The sequence below is a fragment of the Mya arenaria genome, chromosome 1 (genome assembly GCF_026914265.1).
Source record: "Mya arenaria isolate MELC-2E11 chromosome 1, ASM2691426v1".
In the NCBI taxonomy this organism is placed as follows: Eukaryota; Metazoa; Mollusca; class Bivalvia; order Myida; family Myidae; genus Mya; species Mya arenaria.
Genome location: NC_069122.1, coordinates 22266926 through 22287922, shown reverse-complemented (window position 1 = coordinate 22287922; position 20997 = coordinate 22266926). Strand labels below are relative to the sequence as shown.

General features: G+C 39.1%; 1 protein-coding gene across 4 annotated transcripts in view; it reads left to right on the top strand.

The window, feature by feature from the left end:
• LOC128232845 (uncharacterized) overlaps nt 1-20997 on the top strand; it is a 383378-nt gene that overhangs the window by 336030 nt on the left and 26351 nt on the right. For all 4 annotated transcript variants that reach the window (XM_052946615.1, XM_052946639.1, XM_052946631.1 and 1 more), the window contains 8 exons: nt 401-533; nt 2375-2459; nt 2761-2922; nt 3295-3413; nt 6087-6312; nt 8850-9112; nt 14934-15168; nt 17378-17479. In XM_052946615.1, coding sequence (XP_052802575.1) covers nt 401-533; nt 2375-2459; nt 2761-2922; nt 3295-3413; nt 6087-6312; nt 8850-9112; nt 14934-15168; nt 17378-17479 — 1325 coding nt within the window. The remainder of the gene's footprint in view (nt 1-400; nt 534-2374; nt 2460-2760; nt 2923-3294; nt 3414-6086; nt 6313-8849; nt 9113-14933; nt 15169-17377; nt 17480-20997) is intronic.

The window sequence follows — 20997 nt, the reverse complement described above, 5'->3', positions numbered from 1 at the left end:
GCATAAATTTCCAATGAATGTGATGTCAGGTCATGTTCAACTTGTCTGTTATTTAAAGAAAAATAAGTAAAGTTGGCGTCATTGTCAGCAACATTGGCATGCACATCTTTTACTGTTGACTGTAACTTGAAAACGTTGCAAAATATTTAAATAACATGTTGCTAGAGACAATACCTATGGATAAACCAAGCCCTTAACTCTAGTTATAACTATTGTTCAGTTATGCCCCTGTTTTTGACTGAATAAAAAGAGACCATTACTGGCATTTGCATCATCAGGCTAATGTTTGTTATTACAGTAAAAACCAGCTTCTTCTTCAAAATATAACATACAAGGTTTGCAGCAGCTAACACTCTTTCCTATAAACTTCAATGTTTAATGGAATAAAATATACTTTCAGTTGTACATGAGAGAAGGAGGTGGCTTATGTTCGGGCGTCTATACCTGCCCTACTGGTGTCGATACATCGCTTGGGCCCTGTGTGCTGCTGTGTGTGTAGCATGTGCCACAGTTACCATCATGTATGGATACAGGTCAGAAATGCCTTCATGTATGGATACTGGTCAGAAATGCCTTCATGTATGGATACAGGTCAGAAATGCCTTCATGTATGGATACAGGTCAGAAATACCTTCATGTATGGATACAGGTCAGAAATACCTTCATGTATGGATACAGGTCAGAAATATCTTCATGTATGGATACAGGTCAGAAATACCTTCATGTATGGATACAGGTCAGAAATACCTTCATGTATGGATACAGGTCAGAAATGCCTTCATGCATGGATACAGGTCAGAAATCACTTCATGTATGGATACAGGTCAGAAATGCCTTCATGCATGGATACAGGTCAGAAATGCCTTCATGTATGGATACAGGTCAGAAATGCCTTCATGTATGGATACAGGTCAGAAATGCCTTCATGTATGGATACAGGTCAGAAATGCCTTCATGTATGGATACAGGTCAGAAATGCCTTCATGCATGGATACAGGTCAGAAATGCCTTCATGTATGGATACAGGTCAGAAATGCCTTCATGTATGGATACAGGTCAGAAATACCTTCATGTATGGATACAGGTCAGAAATGCCTTTATGTATGGATACAGGTCAGAAATGCCTTCATGCATGGATACAGGTCAGAAATGCCTTCATACATGGATACAGGTCAGAAATGCCTTCATGTATGGATACAGGTCAGAAATCACTTCATGTATGGATACAGGTCAGAAATCACTTCATGTATGGATACAGGTCAAAAATCACTTCATGTATGGATACAGGTCAGAAATGCCTTCATGTATGGATACTGGTCAGAAATGCCTTCATGTATGGATACTGGTCAGAAATGCCTTCATGTATGGATACAGGTCAGAAATACCTTCATGTATGGATACAGGTCAGAAATACCTTCATGTATGGATACAGGTAAGAAATACCTTCATGTATGGACCTTCATGTATGGATACAGGTCAGAAATACCTTCAAGTATGGTATAGGTCAGAAATACCTTTCATACAAGCCATTTCGGATGGCTTTAAGTATGACATCAACACTGAAATGGCTATTTATATTACACAACATTTATGTCTTTGAAAATTTGACCTTGCCATTTTCATAGAAAAGGAAAAAATGACAGCAACAACAATTTTCATGTGGTTATGTGACTGTAAATTTCATATCAAAGTGTGAATTTTGCAGGCATAAGCTTATAACTAGGGATGCAAACAAATGGCAAAATTGATATTCGAATATTCGGTAATTCTTTCGATCGAATATTCGATTACCGAAATTTTAGAAGATGTAGTAAACTACCATTATTATTCGCTAAAGTAATAGCCGGGGCATTTTTACCCTACTTTGTCGTAACCAGTACCCGAAGCGAGCCCTGATTTACCCAAAAGAGCCCTTGAAATTCTACATTTTCAGGAAGAAAAAAACAGTGCATTTTAAACAAACAAGTAGTTTATAGTAACTGACGATATGTCCCTAAATGACATATGACGCATGTCAAGTGTATTGTCATCACATTCACACCTCTGGCATTAGGGGACAATCGTTGTAAAAACAAATGAACTTAAAAACATAGTAAAATGTTCTTTTATTCTCTTTATTGAACTTTTTTTTCATACATTCGAATACCAAATTCGACATTCAAATACCAAACGTTTGATCGAATATTCGAATATTCATTTGCATCCCTACTTATAACTAATCATTAAAATTCTGGTTATTAGATTAAGACATAATTTGGAGCTGTCACCATGCCACTCATGGGACAGATGGATAGATAGACTACAGAGATATTTCCATATTTTCATTTTTGGCTGCAGTCCCTGTACTCCATCTCATGATATGTTGTATTTTCAGGTTTGGCACCACCATGAGCATGCTGTGGCTCCAGTCCCTGTACTTCAGTCTCATGATCTGTGTCTTCATCGCCAATCCCATACTGGTAGGACTGGTTTAAATTTCTTATTGTTTGTTTTGTAAAGAAGAAAATATCAGTTTTTTTGTATTGGCTGTAAATTAAAAACTGTTTTAGTGAAGATATATGTACGCATGTTGAAAATGACAATGTGCATTCAATTATGTCAAGCAAGATCCGTAACTTTTTATCAACTAATCTTTTAGTAATGCCCATTGTTAAACTGAGGAATACAAAAAGCATGTTTTCGCCTGTACATATTGTTAAAAAAGAGATTATGTGTAACTGAAACATACATGTAAGGTTATTTTCTGACATTCTTCTTCAGATCCTGCTGGCCGTGATCAGCACGGCCCTGGAATACAAGCGAGACCCAAATTACATAGATAACCATGGTTATGACATCTTCAACAGGGAGAAGGCCCAGGCAGACTTGAAACAGTGGAAACAACAACTGGACTTCTGGGACAAAGGGGATGCGCTAGAGAGGGTTGGGAACAAATTCTAAATTTGATGTAGAATGGAAACTATTTAAGCAGTTCTTTGTACTGTAAAAGACATACAAACTACAAACAAAATAAAATAGTAAGAGGGATAACCCTTATATCTATATTGGTCAAATAAAATTCTTTGATTTTAGGTCAGTATAAACAGATATTTGGACAGCTATTTTTGACAATGTAGTGGATAAAAATCTTCAAATGCTTACAGATAATACATTTGTAAGCATTTGAAGAAGGATGGTTGGCCTTTTTGTGTATTTAGATTCTACTTGCCTAGGTTATGTATACAAGTATTAAAATGTTTGAGGTTCAATGTTTATTGGCCACAGGTGTAATAAACAGCTGTATGTTTATATTAGGGTGTTGCAGCCAGACAGAGGTCACGTTACCTGAGGTTCACGAGGCCCCCACAGGAGAAGCAGCTCATTGAGGCCCGTAAAAGGGTTATGAAGGAAAAACGTGCTGTCACAATGTTTAAGTAAGTACCAGTTTAAAATATATGCTTCTGTTTATTTGTTTTAATAATATTATGTCAAATGTCTTCATGGACATGAAATATGTCTTCAAATATTGTAAACTGTTGATACAGTGAATTTCTTATTTTGTTGGATAGAGGGCATATTAAAATTCCATTTTACGTCCGTCCGTCCATCTGTCAGTCTGTCCCTCTGTAATTTTGTCATGTAGGTACAGATTTTAAAATTACTTGACAAACACTACTTGTCCCATGCAAGATCAACATCCCTACCTCCAAGGTTAAGGTCACACTTGCAGGTTTATCATTAAGAAATGCTGCATATGCAGTAAAACTGCGGTCGTTCCAACATGCAGTTGTTCGAGAACCGGCGGTCCCTGGAGGTCGGAGCTTGGTCCAGAACATTTTTCGTTCTATTTTCATATAAATTATACCTACGCTGCATCGAAACCTAAATATGTCGAGGAGTCGAGCAATTTAGTCAGTCCCAAGTACACAAATCATGCACAAAACATTATGGCTCCCTTGAGGTCATAATTTCACACTTTTACCCCGAACGCGTGTTCCAAAATAAACAAACAACTGCTAGGTGTTAAAATTGCAATGACAGTTGAAAGGCAATTTGATAAGGTGTGAAAAACCGTTTGTCACTGTTTCCTCATGACGGATAGCATTTTAGAAGGTAAGTATGAGAAGTTAATGACGAGAAGTTAATTGTGAGAAATGTAAATAAGTAATAAAAATATGAATAAACACTACCATATTGATCAAATATTGGAATCTTTGAAATGAATTCCTTCTTGTCACTTTGCTTTGCAATATGGCAATTTTGTAACAAATAAACATTTCTATATTTTAATATATTTATATTTCATTTTCATTTTACATTTAGTATACGACAGCCATTGAACATAAAGCGATTTCCACAACGCAACACATCATTTGTGTCTTAGTTAACAGTTGGTTCGACGCCACAAACTTTAAGTACATTGAAAGATATTTTATAACAGACTGGAAAATTGAAAATCGGTTCGTTCGAATCATAGGTTCCCTCGAGGTTTTGGCTCGTCCCCAACGTCCTCCAGCGATCGCAGTTTTACTGTATATGCATATTATACAGTATAGTTGGTCATGTCATTTTTACATAGAGTATACTTGGTTGTGTCTGATCTGTAACTTTGTCATACAGGCAGGGATTTTGAAAATTACTTGGCACATGTGTTCAGTACACAAAGACAACATGTCCCGTGCAAGTCCCTCCCTCAAATATCAAGGCCACACTTACAGGTTTATCATTATGGAATGCTACATATATACACAAAGAGTATAGTTGACTGTGTCCAGGCTATAACTTTGTCATGCAGAGAGGTATTTTAAAATGACTTGGCACCTGTGTTCAGTACATAAAGACGAGGTGTTGGGTGCAAGACCCACGTCCCAACTCAATAGTCAAAGGGCCGCTTGCAGGTTTATCATTGTGGAATTCTAATTATGCACATCCAGTATAGTTGGTCATGTCCTGGCTGTAACTTTGTCATGCAGAGAGGGATTTTAAAATTAATAACAAGTGTTTTTGGTACATATAGACATTGTGTCAGGTGCAAGACCCATATCCCTACTTCTTACTGCATCTCTCATCCACCCTTGAGGTCAACAATCATGGTGGCCGGCATATGCTTAAAGTTTATGATAGCCCTTTCTGTATGTTGGCATGTTAGTATACTGGTTGAGTTTGTGTTCCGAACAGTTTTAACAGTTTCTTAACAATATCTTTGCCATTTTTTGTTGTAGTAACTTTAAACTTGTCATGAACCATGTTTGGTTAAAACCTCAGAGTACATATTCACAAAATATTTTCACTCATGCTTGAAAAACCTTCATTTTAAACATAATTAATGACCCTTCATTTAGACTGGTTTGCAGAATTTAAATCCTGATAGCTTTTAAAATAAATTTTTTTCTAAAAGTAGATGGTTATTCCACAACTGTTGTGCTGTGAAGGGGAATAAACTCAATCAAAATCAGCTTTTGAAATTAAAAATTTGTTTCCCTTTCTTTAAAAAAAACTAATAATATTTCTTATCCATGGCAATGATAAGAATTAGAAATATAATGAGCCTAACTTATAATTAACCCAAACATGTCAGAAACCAGATAACTCTAATATAATTATGATGTTTGCCTAAGAGGGAAGAAAAATAACAATGTAATAGTGGAGTTAGCAAGGCAGATGCATCTACATGTATAACAGTTACAGTTATTTATTTGTTACAAAAGACAAGTCTTAAAAATAAACACGTTGTCGGTGACGTTATTCCCCTGAGACGAAGTGCCGTGTATAAAAAATAATAACTCTATTTTAGCTAATTAAAGAGTTATTGCCCTTTCTTACTTTTTCTTGCCCCGAACTTGAAAACTACTGGATGGAATTTAATTAAACTTAATACAATGATAAAACACAATAAAAGGAAATGCAGTGTACAAGAACAATAACTCTAGTTCAGCTAATCACAGAGTTACTGCCCTTTTTACACAGGTAAACGATTAAGTGTCATCATGGCCCTCTTGTATTTGTTAACATACATTTAAAAAAAATTTGGTTCCTTACTTATTATACCAAGAATAAAGATAGATTTCAATAAGATCATACAAAATATAATTGTCATTCTTCATCAGAGAGATTGTATCCATCATCCTGACCCTCAGCCTTCTACTTGTTATGGCATATGGCAAGGATACAACCCCGAGTTACCGTCTCAACCTTGCCGTCAAGAACCAGTTTACTCAAGGAGATGACTTGACATTCGACAGAATTACCTCTCCTGATGACTGGTACCACTGGGCTCAGACTGGTCTACTTGATGTGGTTGAGAAACTCCCAAAATTACCAAGATTGTATGCTGTGAGTAGAGTTTCTTTCTAGCTTGACTATTCCAAGGATATGATAATTATACCATGCACCCTGGTATTTGTGTCAGTTTCACACCTTGGTTTAGCTTTTGCATGTAAGCACACATAAGTTAATATCTCAGCAACTACTTGATACATTGAATTGAGACATGATGCATTGGTTTCGACCATTCAACCTACTTAAATTGTCAAGTTATATAATTCATTTTTTCATAAAATATAAATTAAGGCCATTTATTATTCTACTGAGAAATCCTGGTTAAGGATTTGCATGTAAGCACATTTAAGCCATTATCTTGGCATTTTTTTATATATTGTATTTGATTTTCAGATAAGTGTTCCCATCTATCCAATGTTCTTACCAGAACAAGTTAGATAATTATATAGCATGTAATGCAAATTATGGCCCTTTATTATTCAATGTAAAAAATTCTACTTAACTAATCAAGTCAGATAATTATCTCGCATGTAATACACATAATGGCCCTTTATTATTCAACTTGGAAATCATGGTTAAGGTTCTGCATGTAAGTACATATAAGTCAATATCTTAGCATCTTCTTGACATTATAAATAGTGAATTGAAACTTTATACAAGGGTTTTCAGCCATCCAAACAACATAATAAATCAAGTTAGATAACTCTTTTTCGCATAAAATGCAAATTATTGCTCTTTATCTTTTTACTTAGGATTCTTGTTAAGGTTTTGCATTTAAGTGTGCATAATTCAATATCTCAGCAACAAATTGATGTACTGCATTGAAAGTTTAAACATTAAAGGTCCCCCAACCATCCAACATATTGATCAAGTCAAGTCAGATTACTACCTTGCATCCAACATCTTGATCTAGTCAAGTCAGATTACTACCTTGCATCCAACATCTTGATCTAGTCAAGTCAGATTACTACCTTGCATCCAACATCTTGATCTAGTCAAGTCAGATTACTACCTTGCATCCAACATCTTGATCTAGTCAAGTCAGATTTCTACCTTGCATCCAACATCTTGATCTTGTCAAGTCAGATTACTACCTTGCATCCAACATATTGATCAAGTCAAGTCAGATTACTACCTTGCATCCAACATCTTGATCTAGTCAAGTCAGATTACTACCTTGCATCCAACATCTTGATCTAGTCAAGTCAGATTACTACCTTGCATCCAACATCTTGATCTAGTCAAGTCAGATTTCTACCTTGCATCCAACATCTTGATCTAGTCAAGTCAGATTACTACCTTGCATCCAACATATTGATCAAGTCAAGTCAGATTACTACCTTGCATCCAACATCTTGATCTAGTCAAGTCAGATTACTACCTTGCATCCAACATATTGATCAAGTCAAGTCAGATTACTACCTTGCATCCAACATCTTGATCTAGTCAAGTCAGATTTCTACCTTGCATCCAACATCTTGATCTAGTCAAGTCAGATTACTACCTTGCATCCAACATCTTGATCTAGTCAAGTCAGATTTCTACGTTGCATCCAACATCTTGATCTAGACAGTGCAGTCAGATTTCTACCTTGCAGCCAACATCTTGATCTAGTCAAGTCAGATTTCTACCTTGCAGCAAACATTTTGATCTAGTCAAGTCAGATTACTACCTTGCATCCAACATCTTGATCTAATCAAGTCAGATTTCTACCTTGCATCCAACATCTTGATCTAGTCAAGTCAGATTTCTACCTTGCATCCAACATCTTGATCTAGTCAAGTCAGATTTCTACCTTGCATCCAACATCTTGATCTAGTCAAGTCAGATTTCTACCTTGCATCCAACATCTTGATCTAATCAAGTCAGATTTCTACCTTGCATCCAACATCTTGATCTAGTCAAGTCAGATTTCTACCTTGCATCCAACATCTTGATCTATTCTAGTCAGACTACTACCTTGCAGCCAACAGCTTGATCTATTCAAGTCAGATTACCTCCTTGCATGTAATACAAATTATGGACCTTTATTATTCAAGTTAGAAATTCTGGTGAAGGTTTTGCATGTAACCACACATAAGTATATATCTCAGAAAATACTAAATGTATTGCATTGAGACTTTATTTTGATCTCAACCATCCTACCTACTTAATTAATGAAGTAAGATAACTCTTTTTTTTGCAAAGAATGCCAATATTCACTATTTATTAGCTTACTTGCTATAATTAAGTAAGATAACTTGCATATACTTTTATTTATCGCCCTTTATTACTGTGTATTCAACTTAGAAACTATTGTGAATGTTTGACATGTAAGCACACATAAGATGATATCTCAGCAACTTTTTGAAGAATTGCATTGAAACTGAATGCAAGGGTTTACATCAATAACCTACTTATGAAGTGAATTTATGGCCTTTATTTTGACAATTCTTTTAAAAGAGGTAAAATAGGCATGCTTTCCTTGTGACAGCTCTTGTTTCAAACTTAATTTGTGCTGTCTTGTATATGAGCACAAGTATTTCTTAATTGTTTGGTAAAAATCAACCATTTCTTGGAAATTCAGGCAAATTTATCTGTGTTTTTTCCAGATGGTTAACAGTACATCTTCACTTAACACCTACTTGATCGGGGACATTATTCTCCGACAGCAAAGGACTGTTGAGATCCCCTGCCCTATCTCTCTCCCCTATGTACACTCAAGTTGCCTTGGTAACAGTGCTACAGTGGATACAGGTTTCCATGGGAACATTACAGGCTTGGGCTACCGTGAGAGAGATGTTGGTAACGTGATACTGGGGAGAGATGGGATGTATGACGGCAGTGGATTTGTACTGCAGCTTAGTCAGACCAGGTATGTGGATACAGGGGAGACACAGGATGTATGACGGCAGTGGATTTGTACTGCAGCTTAGTCAGACCAGGTATGTGGATACAGGGGAGACACAGGATGTATGACGGCAGTGGATTTGTACTGCAGCTTAGTCAGACCAGGTATGTGGATACAGGGGAGGCACAGGATGTATGACGGCAGTGGATTTGTACTGCAGCTTAGTCAGACCAAGTATGTGGATACAGGGGAGACACAGGAAGTATGACGGCAGTGGATTTGTACTGCAGCTTAGTCAGACCAGTTATGTGGATACAGGGGAGACACAGGAAGTATGACGGCAGTGGATTTGTACTGCACCTGAGTCAGACCAGGTATGTGGATACAGGGGAGACATGGGAAGTATGACGGCAGTGGATTTGTACTGAAGCTTAGTCAGACCAGGTATGTGGATACAGGGGAGACACGGGAAGTATGACGGCAGTCAATTTGTACTGCAGCTTAGTCAGACCAGGTATGTGGATACAGGGGAGACAAGGGATGAATGATGGCAGTGGATTTGTACTGCAGCTTAGTCCGACCAGGTATGTGGATACAGGGAGGACACAGGATGTATGATGGCAGTGGATTTGTACTGCAGCTTAGTCAGACCAGGTATGTGGATACAGGGGAGGCACATGAAGTATGACGCCAGTGGATTGGTACTGCAGCTTAGTCAGACCAGGTATGTGGATACAGGGGAGACACAGGAAGTATGAAGGCAGTGGATTTGTACTGTGGATACAGGGGAGACACGGGAAGTATGGCGGCAGTGGATTTTTACTGCAGCTTAGTCAGACCAGGTATGTGGATACAGGGGAAACACAGGATTTATGACGGTAGTGGATTTGTACTGCAGCTTAGTCAGACCAGGTATGTGGATACAGGGGAAACACGGGATGTATGACTGCAGTGGATTTGTACTGCAGCTTAGTCAGAGGAGGTATGTGGATACAGGGGAAACACAGGATGTATGACAGGAGTGGATTTGTACTGCAGCTTAGTCAGACCAGGTATGTGGATACAGGGGAAACACAGGATGTATGACGGCAGTGGATTTGTACTGCAGCTTAGTCAGACCAGGTATGTGGATACAGGGGAGACACAGGATGTATGACGGCAGTGGATTTGTACTGCAGCTTAGTCAGACCAGGTATGTGGATACAGGGGAGACACAGGATGTATGACGGCAGTGGATTTGTACTGCAGCTTAGTCAGACCAGGTATGTGGATACAGGGGAGACACAGGATGTATGACGGCAGTGGATTTGTACTGCAGCTTAGTCAGACCAGGTATGTGGATACAGGGGAGGCACAGGATGTATGACGGCAGTGGATTTGTACTGCAGCTTAGTCAGACCAAGTATGTGGATACAGGGGAGACACAGGAAGTATGACGGCAGTGGATTTGTACTGCAGCTTAGTCAGACCAGTTATGTGGATACAGGGGAGACACAGGAAGTATGACGGCAGTGGATTTGTACTGCACCTGAGTCAGACCAGGTATGTGGATACAGGGGAGACATGGGAAGTATGACGGCAGTGGATTTGTACTGAAGCTTAGTCAGACCAGGTATGTGGATACAGGGGAGACACGGGAAGTATGACGGCAGTCAATTTGTACTGCAGCTTAGTCAGACCAGGTATGTGGATACAGGGGAGACAAGGGATGAATGATGGCAGTGGATTTGTACTGCAGCTTAGTCCGACCAGGTATGTGGATACAGGGAGGACACAGGATGTATGATGGCAGTGGATTTGTACTGCAGCTTAGTCAGACCAGGTATGTGGATACAGGGGAGGCACATGAAGTATGACGCCAGTGGATTGGTACTGCAGCTTAGTCAGACCAGGTATGTGGATACAGGGGAGACACAGGAAGTATGAAGGCAGTGGATTTGTACTGTGGATACAGGGGAGACACGGGAAGTATGGCGGCAGTGGATTTTTACTGCAGCTTAGTCAGACCAGGTATGTGGATACAGGGGAAACACAGGATTTATGACGGTAGTGGATTTGTACTGCAGCTTAGTCAGACCAGGTATGTGGATACAGGGGAAACACGGGATGTATGACTGCAGTGGATTTGTACTGCAGCTTAGTCAGAGGAGGTATGTGGATACAGGGGAAACACAGGATGTATGACCGCAGTGGATTTGAACTGCAGCTTAGTCAGACCAGGTATGTGGATACAGGGGAGGCACAGGAAGTATGACGGCAGTGGATTTGTCAAACCAGGTATGTGGATACAGGGGAGACACAGGAAGTATGATGGCAGTGGATTTGTCAGACAAGGTATGTGGATACAGGGGAGACACAGGAAGTATTACAGCAGTGGATTTGTACTGCAGCTTAGTCAGACCAGGTATGTGGATACAGGGGAAACCCAGTATGTATGACAGCAGTGGATTTGTACTGCAGCTTAGTCAGACCAGGTATGTGGATACAGGGGAAACACAGGATGTATGACAGGAGTGGATTTGTACTGCAGCTTAGTCAGACCAGGTATGTGGATACAGGGGAAACACAGGATGTATGACGGCAGTGGATTTGTACTGCAGCTTATCAGACCAGGTATGTGGATACAGGGGAGACATAGGAAGTATGACGGCAGTGGATTTGTCAGACCAGGTATGTAGATACAGGGGAGATACAGGAAGTATGACGGCAGTGGATTTGTCAGACCAGGTATGTGGATACAGGGGAGACACAGGAAGTATAATGACAGTGGATTTGTACTGCAGCTTAGTCAGACCAAGTATGTATGTGGATACAGGGGAGACACTGGATGTATGATGACAGTGGATTAGAACTGCAGCTTAGTCAGACCAGTTATGTGGATACAGGGGAGACACAGGAAGTATGATGGCAGTGGATTTGTCAGACCAGGTATGTGGATACAGGGTAGATACAGGAAGTATGACGGCAGTGGATTTGTCAGACCAGGTATTTGGTTACAGCGGAGACACAGGAAGTATGACAGCAGTGGATTTGTCAGACCAGGTATGTGGATACAGGGGAGACACAGGAAGTATGATGACAGTGGATTTGTCAGACCAGGTATGTGGATACAGGGGAGGCACAGGAAGTATGACAGCAGTGGATTTGTCAGACCAGGTATGTGGATACAGGGGAAACACAGGATGTATGACGGCAGTGGATTTGTACTGCAGCTTAGTCAGACCAGGTATGTGGATACAGGGGAGACACAGGAAGTATGACAGCAGTGGATTTGTACTGCAGCTTAGTCAGACCAGGTATGTGGATACAGGGGAGGCACAGGAAGTATGACGGCAGTGGATTTGTCAGACCAGGTATGTGGATACAGGGGAGACACAGGAAGTATGATGGCAGTGGATTTGTCAGACCAGGTATGTGGATACAGGGGAGACACAGGAAGTATGACAGCAGTGGATTTGTACTGCAGCTTAGTCAGACCAGGTATGTGGATACAGGGGAAACCCAGGATGTATGACAGCAGTGGATTTGTACTGCAGCTTAGTCAGACCAGGTATGTGGATACAGGGGAAACACGGGATGTATGACAGGAGTGGATTTGTACTGCAGCTTAGTCAGACCAGGTATGTGGATACAGTGGAAACACAGGATGTATGACGGCAGTGGATTTGTACTGCAGCTTAGTCAGACCAGGTATGTGGATACAGGGGAAACACGGGATGTATGACAGGAGTGGATTTGTACTGCAGCTTATTCAGACCAGGTATGTGGATACAGGGGAAACACAGGATGTATGACGGCAGTGGATTTGTACTGCAGCTTATCAGACCAGGTATGTTGATACAGGGGAGGCACAGGAAGTATGATGGCAGTGGATTTGTTAGACCAGGTATGTGGATACAGGGGAGACACAGGAAGTATGACGGCAGTGGATTTGTCAGACCAGGTATGTGGATACAGGGAAGATACAGGAAGTATGACGGCAGTGGATTTGTCAGACCAGGTATGTGGATACAGGGGAGACACAGGAAGTATAATGACAGTGGATTTGTACTGCAGCTTAGTCAGACCAGGTATGTATGTGGATACAGGGGAGACACTGGATGTATGATGACAGCGGATTAGAACTGCAGCTTAGTCAGACCAGTTATGTGGATACAGGGGAGACACAGGAAGTATGATGGCAGTGGATTTGTCAGACCAGGTATGTGGATACAGGGGAGATACAGGACGTATGACAGCAGTGGATTTGTCAGACCAGGTATTTGGTTACAGCGGAGACACAGGAAGTATGACGGCAGTGGATTTGTCAGACCAGGTATGTGGATACAGGGGAGACACAGGAAGTATGATGGCAGTGGATTTGTCAGACCAGGTATGTGGATACAGGGGAGGCACAGGAAGTATGACAGCAGTGGATTTGTCAGACCAGGTATGTGGATACAGGGGAAACACAGGATGTATGACGGCAGTGGATTTGTACTGCAGCTTAGTCAGACCAGGTATGTGGATACAGGGGAGACACAGGAAGTATGACAGCAGTGGATTTGTACTGCAGCTTAGTCAGACCAGGTATGTGGATACAGGGGAGACACAGGAAGTATGACAGCAGTGGATTTGTACTGCAGCTTAGTCAGACCAGGTATGTGGATACAGGGGAGACACAGGAAGTAAGACTGCAGTGGATTTGTACTGCAGCTTAGTCAGATCAGGTATGTGGATACAGGGGAAACACGGGATGTATGACGGCAGTGGATTTGTACTGCAGCTTAGTCAGACCAGGTATGTGGTTACAGCGGAGACACAGGAAGTATGACGGTAGTGGATTTGTCAAACCAGGTATGTGGATACAGGGAAGACACAGGAAATATGACAGCAGTGGATTTGTCAGACCAGGTATGTGGATACAGGGGAGACACAGGAAGTATGACAGCAGTGGATTTGTCAGACCAGATATGTGGATACAGGGGAGACACAGGAAGTATGATGACAGTGGATTTGTACTGCAGCTTATCAGACAAGGTATGTGGATACAGGGGAGACACAGGAAGTATGACAGCAGTGGATTTGTCAGACCAGGTATGTGGATACAGGCGAGACACAGAAAGTATGAAGGCAGTGGATTTATCAGACCAGGTATGTGGATACAGGGGAGACGCAGGATGTATGACTGCAGTGGATTTATACTGCAGCTTAGTCAGAGCAGGTATGTTGATACAGGGGAGACACAGGATGTATGATGACGGTGGATTTGTAATAATTGGTAAATAAAAATCATATATATATATATGTATATATATATATTTAGACCTTGTTGTGCGTACAGACTTGAATATATTTTGGTTAACATGTTAAAATAAGGTCATGCAAGTTTGTCCTTGGTATGCAAGTTTGACCTTGGTTACAAACTACGTACAATTTAAGAAGAAGTTATGGCCCCTGTTCAACTATGCCCAAAATATGGTTTCTATGTAATAGTTCATGACAGAGTTGACTGATTAAAATAATTTTAGTTCACATGTTCAACATCATAAAATACATGTTAAGACTTTGGCTACAAAGTACCAATATTTGATTGAGATATGGCCCTATTTTGACTTATAATTTACCAAAATTTGATGCCTGACCAATAGCATACAAGTCATACAGTACATACAATGGATTTAAACACAATCCTCAACATAAATCTGCAGTTGACAATAGATAAATGTTTCAATACATGTAGTTTTGGGTAAAAAACAAAAAGGATAAACAAATTATTAGGATAATGAAAACAAATGTTAAGATTTTTTTTAGATAATATGTGATTTTAATCCTTTTGCAATCAGATAAATCTTGTTATTAAAAGGTGGGCAGCATCAAGCCAGATACAAGAGTTGATGCAGACTGGCTGGCTGGACAGACGGACGAAGGCTGTGTTTGTTGAGGCTACCTTGTATAACCCGCCAACCAACCTGTTCACATCTGTCCGTCTTCTAACAGAGATGTCCCCTACTGGAGGAGTTAGTTCCCTTGTCAAGGTCACTTCTACTCAGCTGTTTAGATATGTCACTACCTGGGATAATGTGCTGTTGGCTTGTGAAGTAAGAGATACTTTAATTACTTTTAAAAGGATTCACTCCAAAACATAGTTTGAGTTATTCTACTTAATTTTATGAAAAACAGCAGCTGGCAGATGCTCATTTGAACTGAATTTTGTAAATCCAAGCCTAAGACAAATAAAATTCCAATAGCACTATGAATACTAAACATACTTATGCTGTTTTTTCAGTGTTTAATATTGTACTAATGCTGATCAGCAAAATAGAGCATTTTCTGCCACATTTTTAAAAAATAATTAACATCAATAAGACCTCGAATTAAAATGAGGTTTTATCATTGAAACAAGCATTTTTCTAAACATTTAACACATTTATTTTTTTGATATCTGATTTTATTAAGTGCAAAAAAGTCTTGAAAAAGTTAAAACGTTTTTATCTTTTTATACCGCCTTCAAAGAAGCGGTTTTACATGGCTTTGCACATGTGGTTTCGTCAATAGACAAAACCTTGTCTGATTGAGAACTAAAGAGCGCTTGTGCCTAAGGTTCTCAAACATGGTGGGGAGGTTGGTCATGACCAGCAGATGACTTCTTTTGATTTTGAAGTCAGTAGGTAGGTCACATTTTGTTGACCTAGGACACAGAAAGCTTCTCCAATTAATAACTTGAGTACCAAGGTCTACTGTTCTCATACTTTGTAGGGATGTTGGGCATGACCAGCAAATGATCCCTATAGATTTTGTGGTCAGTAGGTAAAAAATCAGGGCTACAGTGACCTTAAACACTGAAACTTTGTCCAGTCAAAATATAAAGAGAACACTTGGCCCTATGGTCCTCAAACTTGGTTGAGAGGTTGGTCATGACCTTAAATTACCCCGTAGACATTTCATGCAGAATGATTAATTGGCTGCCATGTGTTTAGTATAACGAATTTCGTCCTAGTTCATGCATGTGTTGCTTGTTATTTCAAGCATGCTCTGTAAACGTAACTCTGAATATGATATTCCAAGGTTTCTAGACTCCCCTTTAGCTGTAATGCTCCTAGGGAGTCTAAGACATTTCATAGCAAAACTCAACAACCTCATGGCTGAAATTAATCCACTGACTTGTCTTCAAAATGATTTGAAAATACAGTCAAACCTGTATTAAGTGGCCACCCTTGGGAAATGATCAATGTGGCTGCTTAAGACAGGTGGCCACTTAATCCAGGTTTGACACTTTTTCGCCACTTTAGCTTTATTCAGAGGTGGAGTATGTATTTTAACCACCACCTCACACCACAATCAATTACATAAATAAAAAAAACATTAGATAAATGTTGATACAAGGCATAAACAAAACACACCACATATCAGTCTACACATTTTCACAACGATATGTACAAGTACATTTTAGTTCACTTTTTAAAGTAGTCCGTTCATTAAATAAATGTTGATGCATAGCATAAACAAAACACACCACAGATCAGTCTACACATTTACACAACTACATGTGCATACATATTTCCTGTAATTTTCCTCTGTCTTTTTGCGTTTAGATTTCCATTGCTTTCATTCTCCTCCACAATTTAACGCTTACGCTTTAGTAAGAAATTGATTTGAGTCCGTCCACAGTTAAATTCCTTGGCAACACTTTTTGCACTACTGCCATTTTCTAATAACTTTATACACTCGACACGTTCTTTTAGAGTCAAACACTTTCGATTAGTCTTTTTTTCAGCCATAATCAAAGTTAAAGCAGGTGACCATTCAACCAGGTTTGACTGTAATCACTCTCTAAAACTAACATTTTGTTCGACCAATACATTATCTTCTAACATGATGAGTTTTCATAATTGTAAAAAAACCATTTACCTGAAAGTTTTCAACTACATATCAAAATCTACAAGTTTTTCATACTGAGCATTCCACATTATGACCGTAGCTTTTCAAAGAGCACTGACCGATGTAACCATGATCTCCAAAAGTCAATAACATGTTAGGGAAATAACTGAGTCACTGGAAGATATCACTAATAATATGAACATATTGTTATTCATGATAGTTTTGAATGTATGGAAGAACAATTTCAGTTATTTCTGATTTGATTTAAGATACTGAAATTTGTCCGATTATCCAACACTAAGTTTAACATGCATTGGGCATCACTTTATTAGGAATGCATTATAGGATAATACTAATTAGTGTCTGTGATATATGTATAACCCTGTGCAATATCTGCTTTGATCAACTGTATATACTTGTCCATTTAAGCTGCTGTTCTTTGTGATAATGCCGCTGTCCATAAAGACGCTGGTGCTGGGGATAATACAGGATGGCCGAGATTTCCTCTTCAATCTCTGGAATGTTCTCAGTGTATGATTTTTTTTTTAATGATAAATATAAACATCTTGAATTCAGAATGGTATAATAAAATAAAAAATAAAAATACAGTACAAGACTTGGTAGATATACAGTACAAGTGGATATACAGTTCAAGTGGATCTACAGTTTAAGTGGATAAACAGTTCAAGTGGATCTACAGTTCAAGTGAATATACAGTACAAGTGGATATACAGTACAAGTGAATATACAGTTTTTGTGGATCTACAGTACAAGCGGATATACAGTTCTTGTGGATATACAGTACAAGTGGATATACAGTACAGTACAAGTGGATATACAGTTCTTGTGGATATACAGTACAAGTGGGTATACAGTACAGTACAAGTGGATATACAGTTATTGTGTATCTACATTACAAGTGGAAATACAGTACAGTACAAGAGGATATACAGTACAAGTGGATATACAGTACAAGTGGATATACAGTCATTGTGGATCTACAATACAAGTGGATATAAAGTCCTTGTAGATCTACAATACAAGTGGATATACAGTTATTGTGGATGTACATTACAAGTGGAAATACAGTACAGTACAAGTGGATATAAAGTCCTTGTAGATCTACAGTTCAAGTGGATATGCAGTCCTTGTGGATATACAGTACAAGTATATATACAGTCCTTGTGGATCTACAGTACAAGTAGATATACAGTCCTTGTGGATCTACAGTACAAGTAGATATATAGTCCTTGTGGATCTACAGTACAAGAAGATATATAGTCCTTGTGGATCTACAGTACAAGTATATATTCAGTCCTTGTGGATCTACAGTACAAGTAGATATACAGTCCTTGTGGATCTACAGTACAAGAAGATATACAGTCCTTGTGGATCTACAGTACAAGAAGATATATAGTCCTTGTGGATCTACAGTACAAGTATATATTCAGTCCTTGTGGATCTACAGTACAAGTAGATATACAGTCCTTGTGGATCTACAGTACAAGTATATATACAGTCCTTGTGGATCTACAGTACAAGTATATATACAGTCCTTGTGGATCTACAGTTCAAGTAGATATACAGTCCTTGTGGATCTACTGGCAAGTGTATATACAGTCCTTGTGGATCTACAGTACAAGAAGATATACAGTCCTTGTGGATCTACAGTACAAGAAGATATATAGTCCTTGTGGATCCACAGTACAAGTATATATACAGTCCTTGTGGATCTACAGTACAAGTATATATACAGTCCTTGTGGATCTACAGTACAAGTATATATACAGTCCTTGTGGATATACAGTACAAGTATATATACAGTCCTTGTGGATCTACAGTACAAGTAGATATACAGTCCTTGTGGATCTACAGTACAAGTAGATATACAGTCCTTGTGGATCTACTGACAAGTGTATATACAGTCCTTGTGGATCCACAATACAAGTAGATATACAGTCCTTGTGGATCTACTGACAAGTACAGTCCTTGTGGATCTACAGTACAAGTAGATATTCAGTCCTTGTGGATCTACAGTACAAGTAGATATACAGTTAAAGTGAAACTATATTACACTTTGATCTATAGAACAAGTGGATATAAAGTACAAGCAGATATAAAGTACAAGTAGATATACAGAAAAAAGTGGATCTACAGTACAAGCAGATCTACAGTACAAGTGTATGTACAGTACAAGTGGATGCACAGTACAAGTGGAATTACAGTACAAGTGGATGTACAGTACAAGTGGATCTACAGTACAAGTGGATGTACAGTACAATGGATGCACAGTACAAGTGGATGTTCAGTACAAGTGGATCCACAGTACAAGTGGATCTACAGTACAAGTGAATCTACAGTACAAGTGGATCTACAGTACAAGTGGATGTTCAGTACAAGTGGATCTACAGTACAAGTGGATGTACAGTACAAGTGGATGTTTAGTACAAGTGGATCTACATTACATGTGGATATACAGTACAAGTGGATATACAGTACAAGTGGATCTACAGTACAAGTGGATGTACAGTACAAGTGGATCTACAGTACAAGTGAATCTACAGTACAAGTGGATATACAGTACAAGTGGATCTACAGTACAAGTGGATGTACAGTACAAGTGGATATACAGTACAAGTGAATCTACAGTACAAGTGGATCTACAGTACAAGTGGATGTTCAGTACAAGTGGATCTACAGTACAAGTGGATGTACAGTACTAGTGGATGTTTAGTACAAGTGGATCTACATTACATGTGGATATACAGTACAAGTGGATATACAGTACAAGTGGATATACAGTACAAGTGGATGTACAGTACAAGTGGATGTACAGTACAAGTGGATGTACAGTACAAGTGGATCCACAGTACAAGTGGATGTACAGTATAAGTGAATCTACAGTACAAGTGGGTCTACAGTACAAGTGGATGTTCAGTACAAGCAGATCTACAGTACAATTGGATGCACAGTACAAGTGGATCTACAGTACAAGTGGATCTACAGTACAAGCAGATCTACAGTACAAGCAGATCTACAGTACAAGTGAATCTACAGTACAAGTGGATCTACAGTACAAGCGGATCTACAGTACAAGTGGATGCACAGTACCAGTGAATGCACAGTACAAGTGGATCTACAGTACAAGTGGATCTACAGTACAAGCAGATCTACAGTACAAGTGGATGCACAGTACCAGTGAATGCACAGTACAAGTGGATCTACAGTACAAGCAGATCTACAGTACAAACAGATCTACAGTACAAGTGAATCTACAGTACAAGTGGATCTACAGTACAAGTGGATCTACAGTACAAGCAGATCTACAGTACAAACAGATCTACAGTACAAGTGAATCTACAGTACAAGTGGATCTACAGTACAAGTGGATCTACAGTACAAGTGGATGTGCAGTACAAGCAGATCTACAGTACAAGTGAATCTACAGTACAAGTGGATCTACAGTACAAGTGGATCTACAGTACAAGTGGATCTACAGTACAAGAAGATATACAGTACAAGGGGATGCACAGTACAAGTGTATGTACAGTACAAGTGGATGCACAGTACAAGTGGATCTACAGTACAAGTGGATGCACAGTACAAGTGGATCTACCGTACAAGTGGGTCTACAGTACAAGTGGGTCTACAGTTCAAGCAGATATACAGAACAAGTGGATGCACAGTACAAGTGGATGCACATTACAAGCAGATCTACAGTACAAGTGGATCTACAGTACAAGTGGATGCACAGTACAAGCAGATATACAGTACAAGTGGATATACAGTACAAGTGGATGCACAGTACAAGTGGATCTACAGTTCAAGCAGATATAGAGTACAAGTGGATGCACAGTACAAGTGGATGCACAGTACAAACAAATCTACAGTACAAATAGATCTGCAGTACAAGTAGATCTACAGTACAAGTGGGTCTACAGTACAAGTGGATCTACAGTACAAGTGGATCTATCATTTATATGACACAAATGTGAATTAACAATGAAAAAGTTCCTTACGTTTTAATGAAGAACAGAAATGTTTAAATA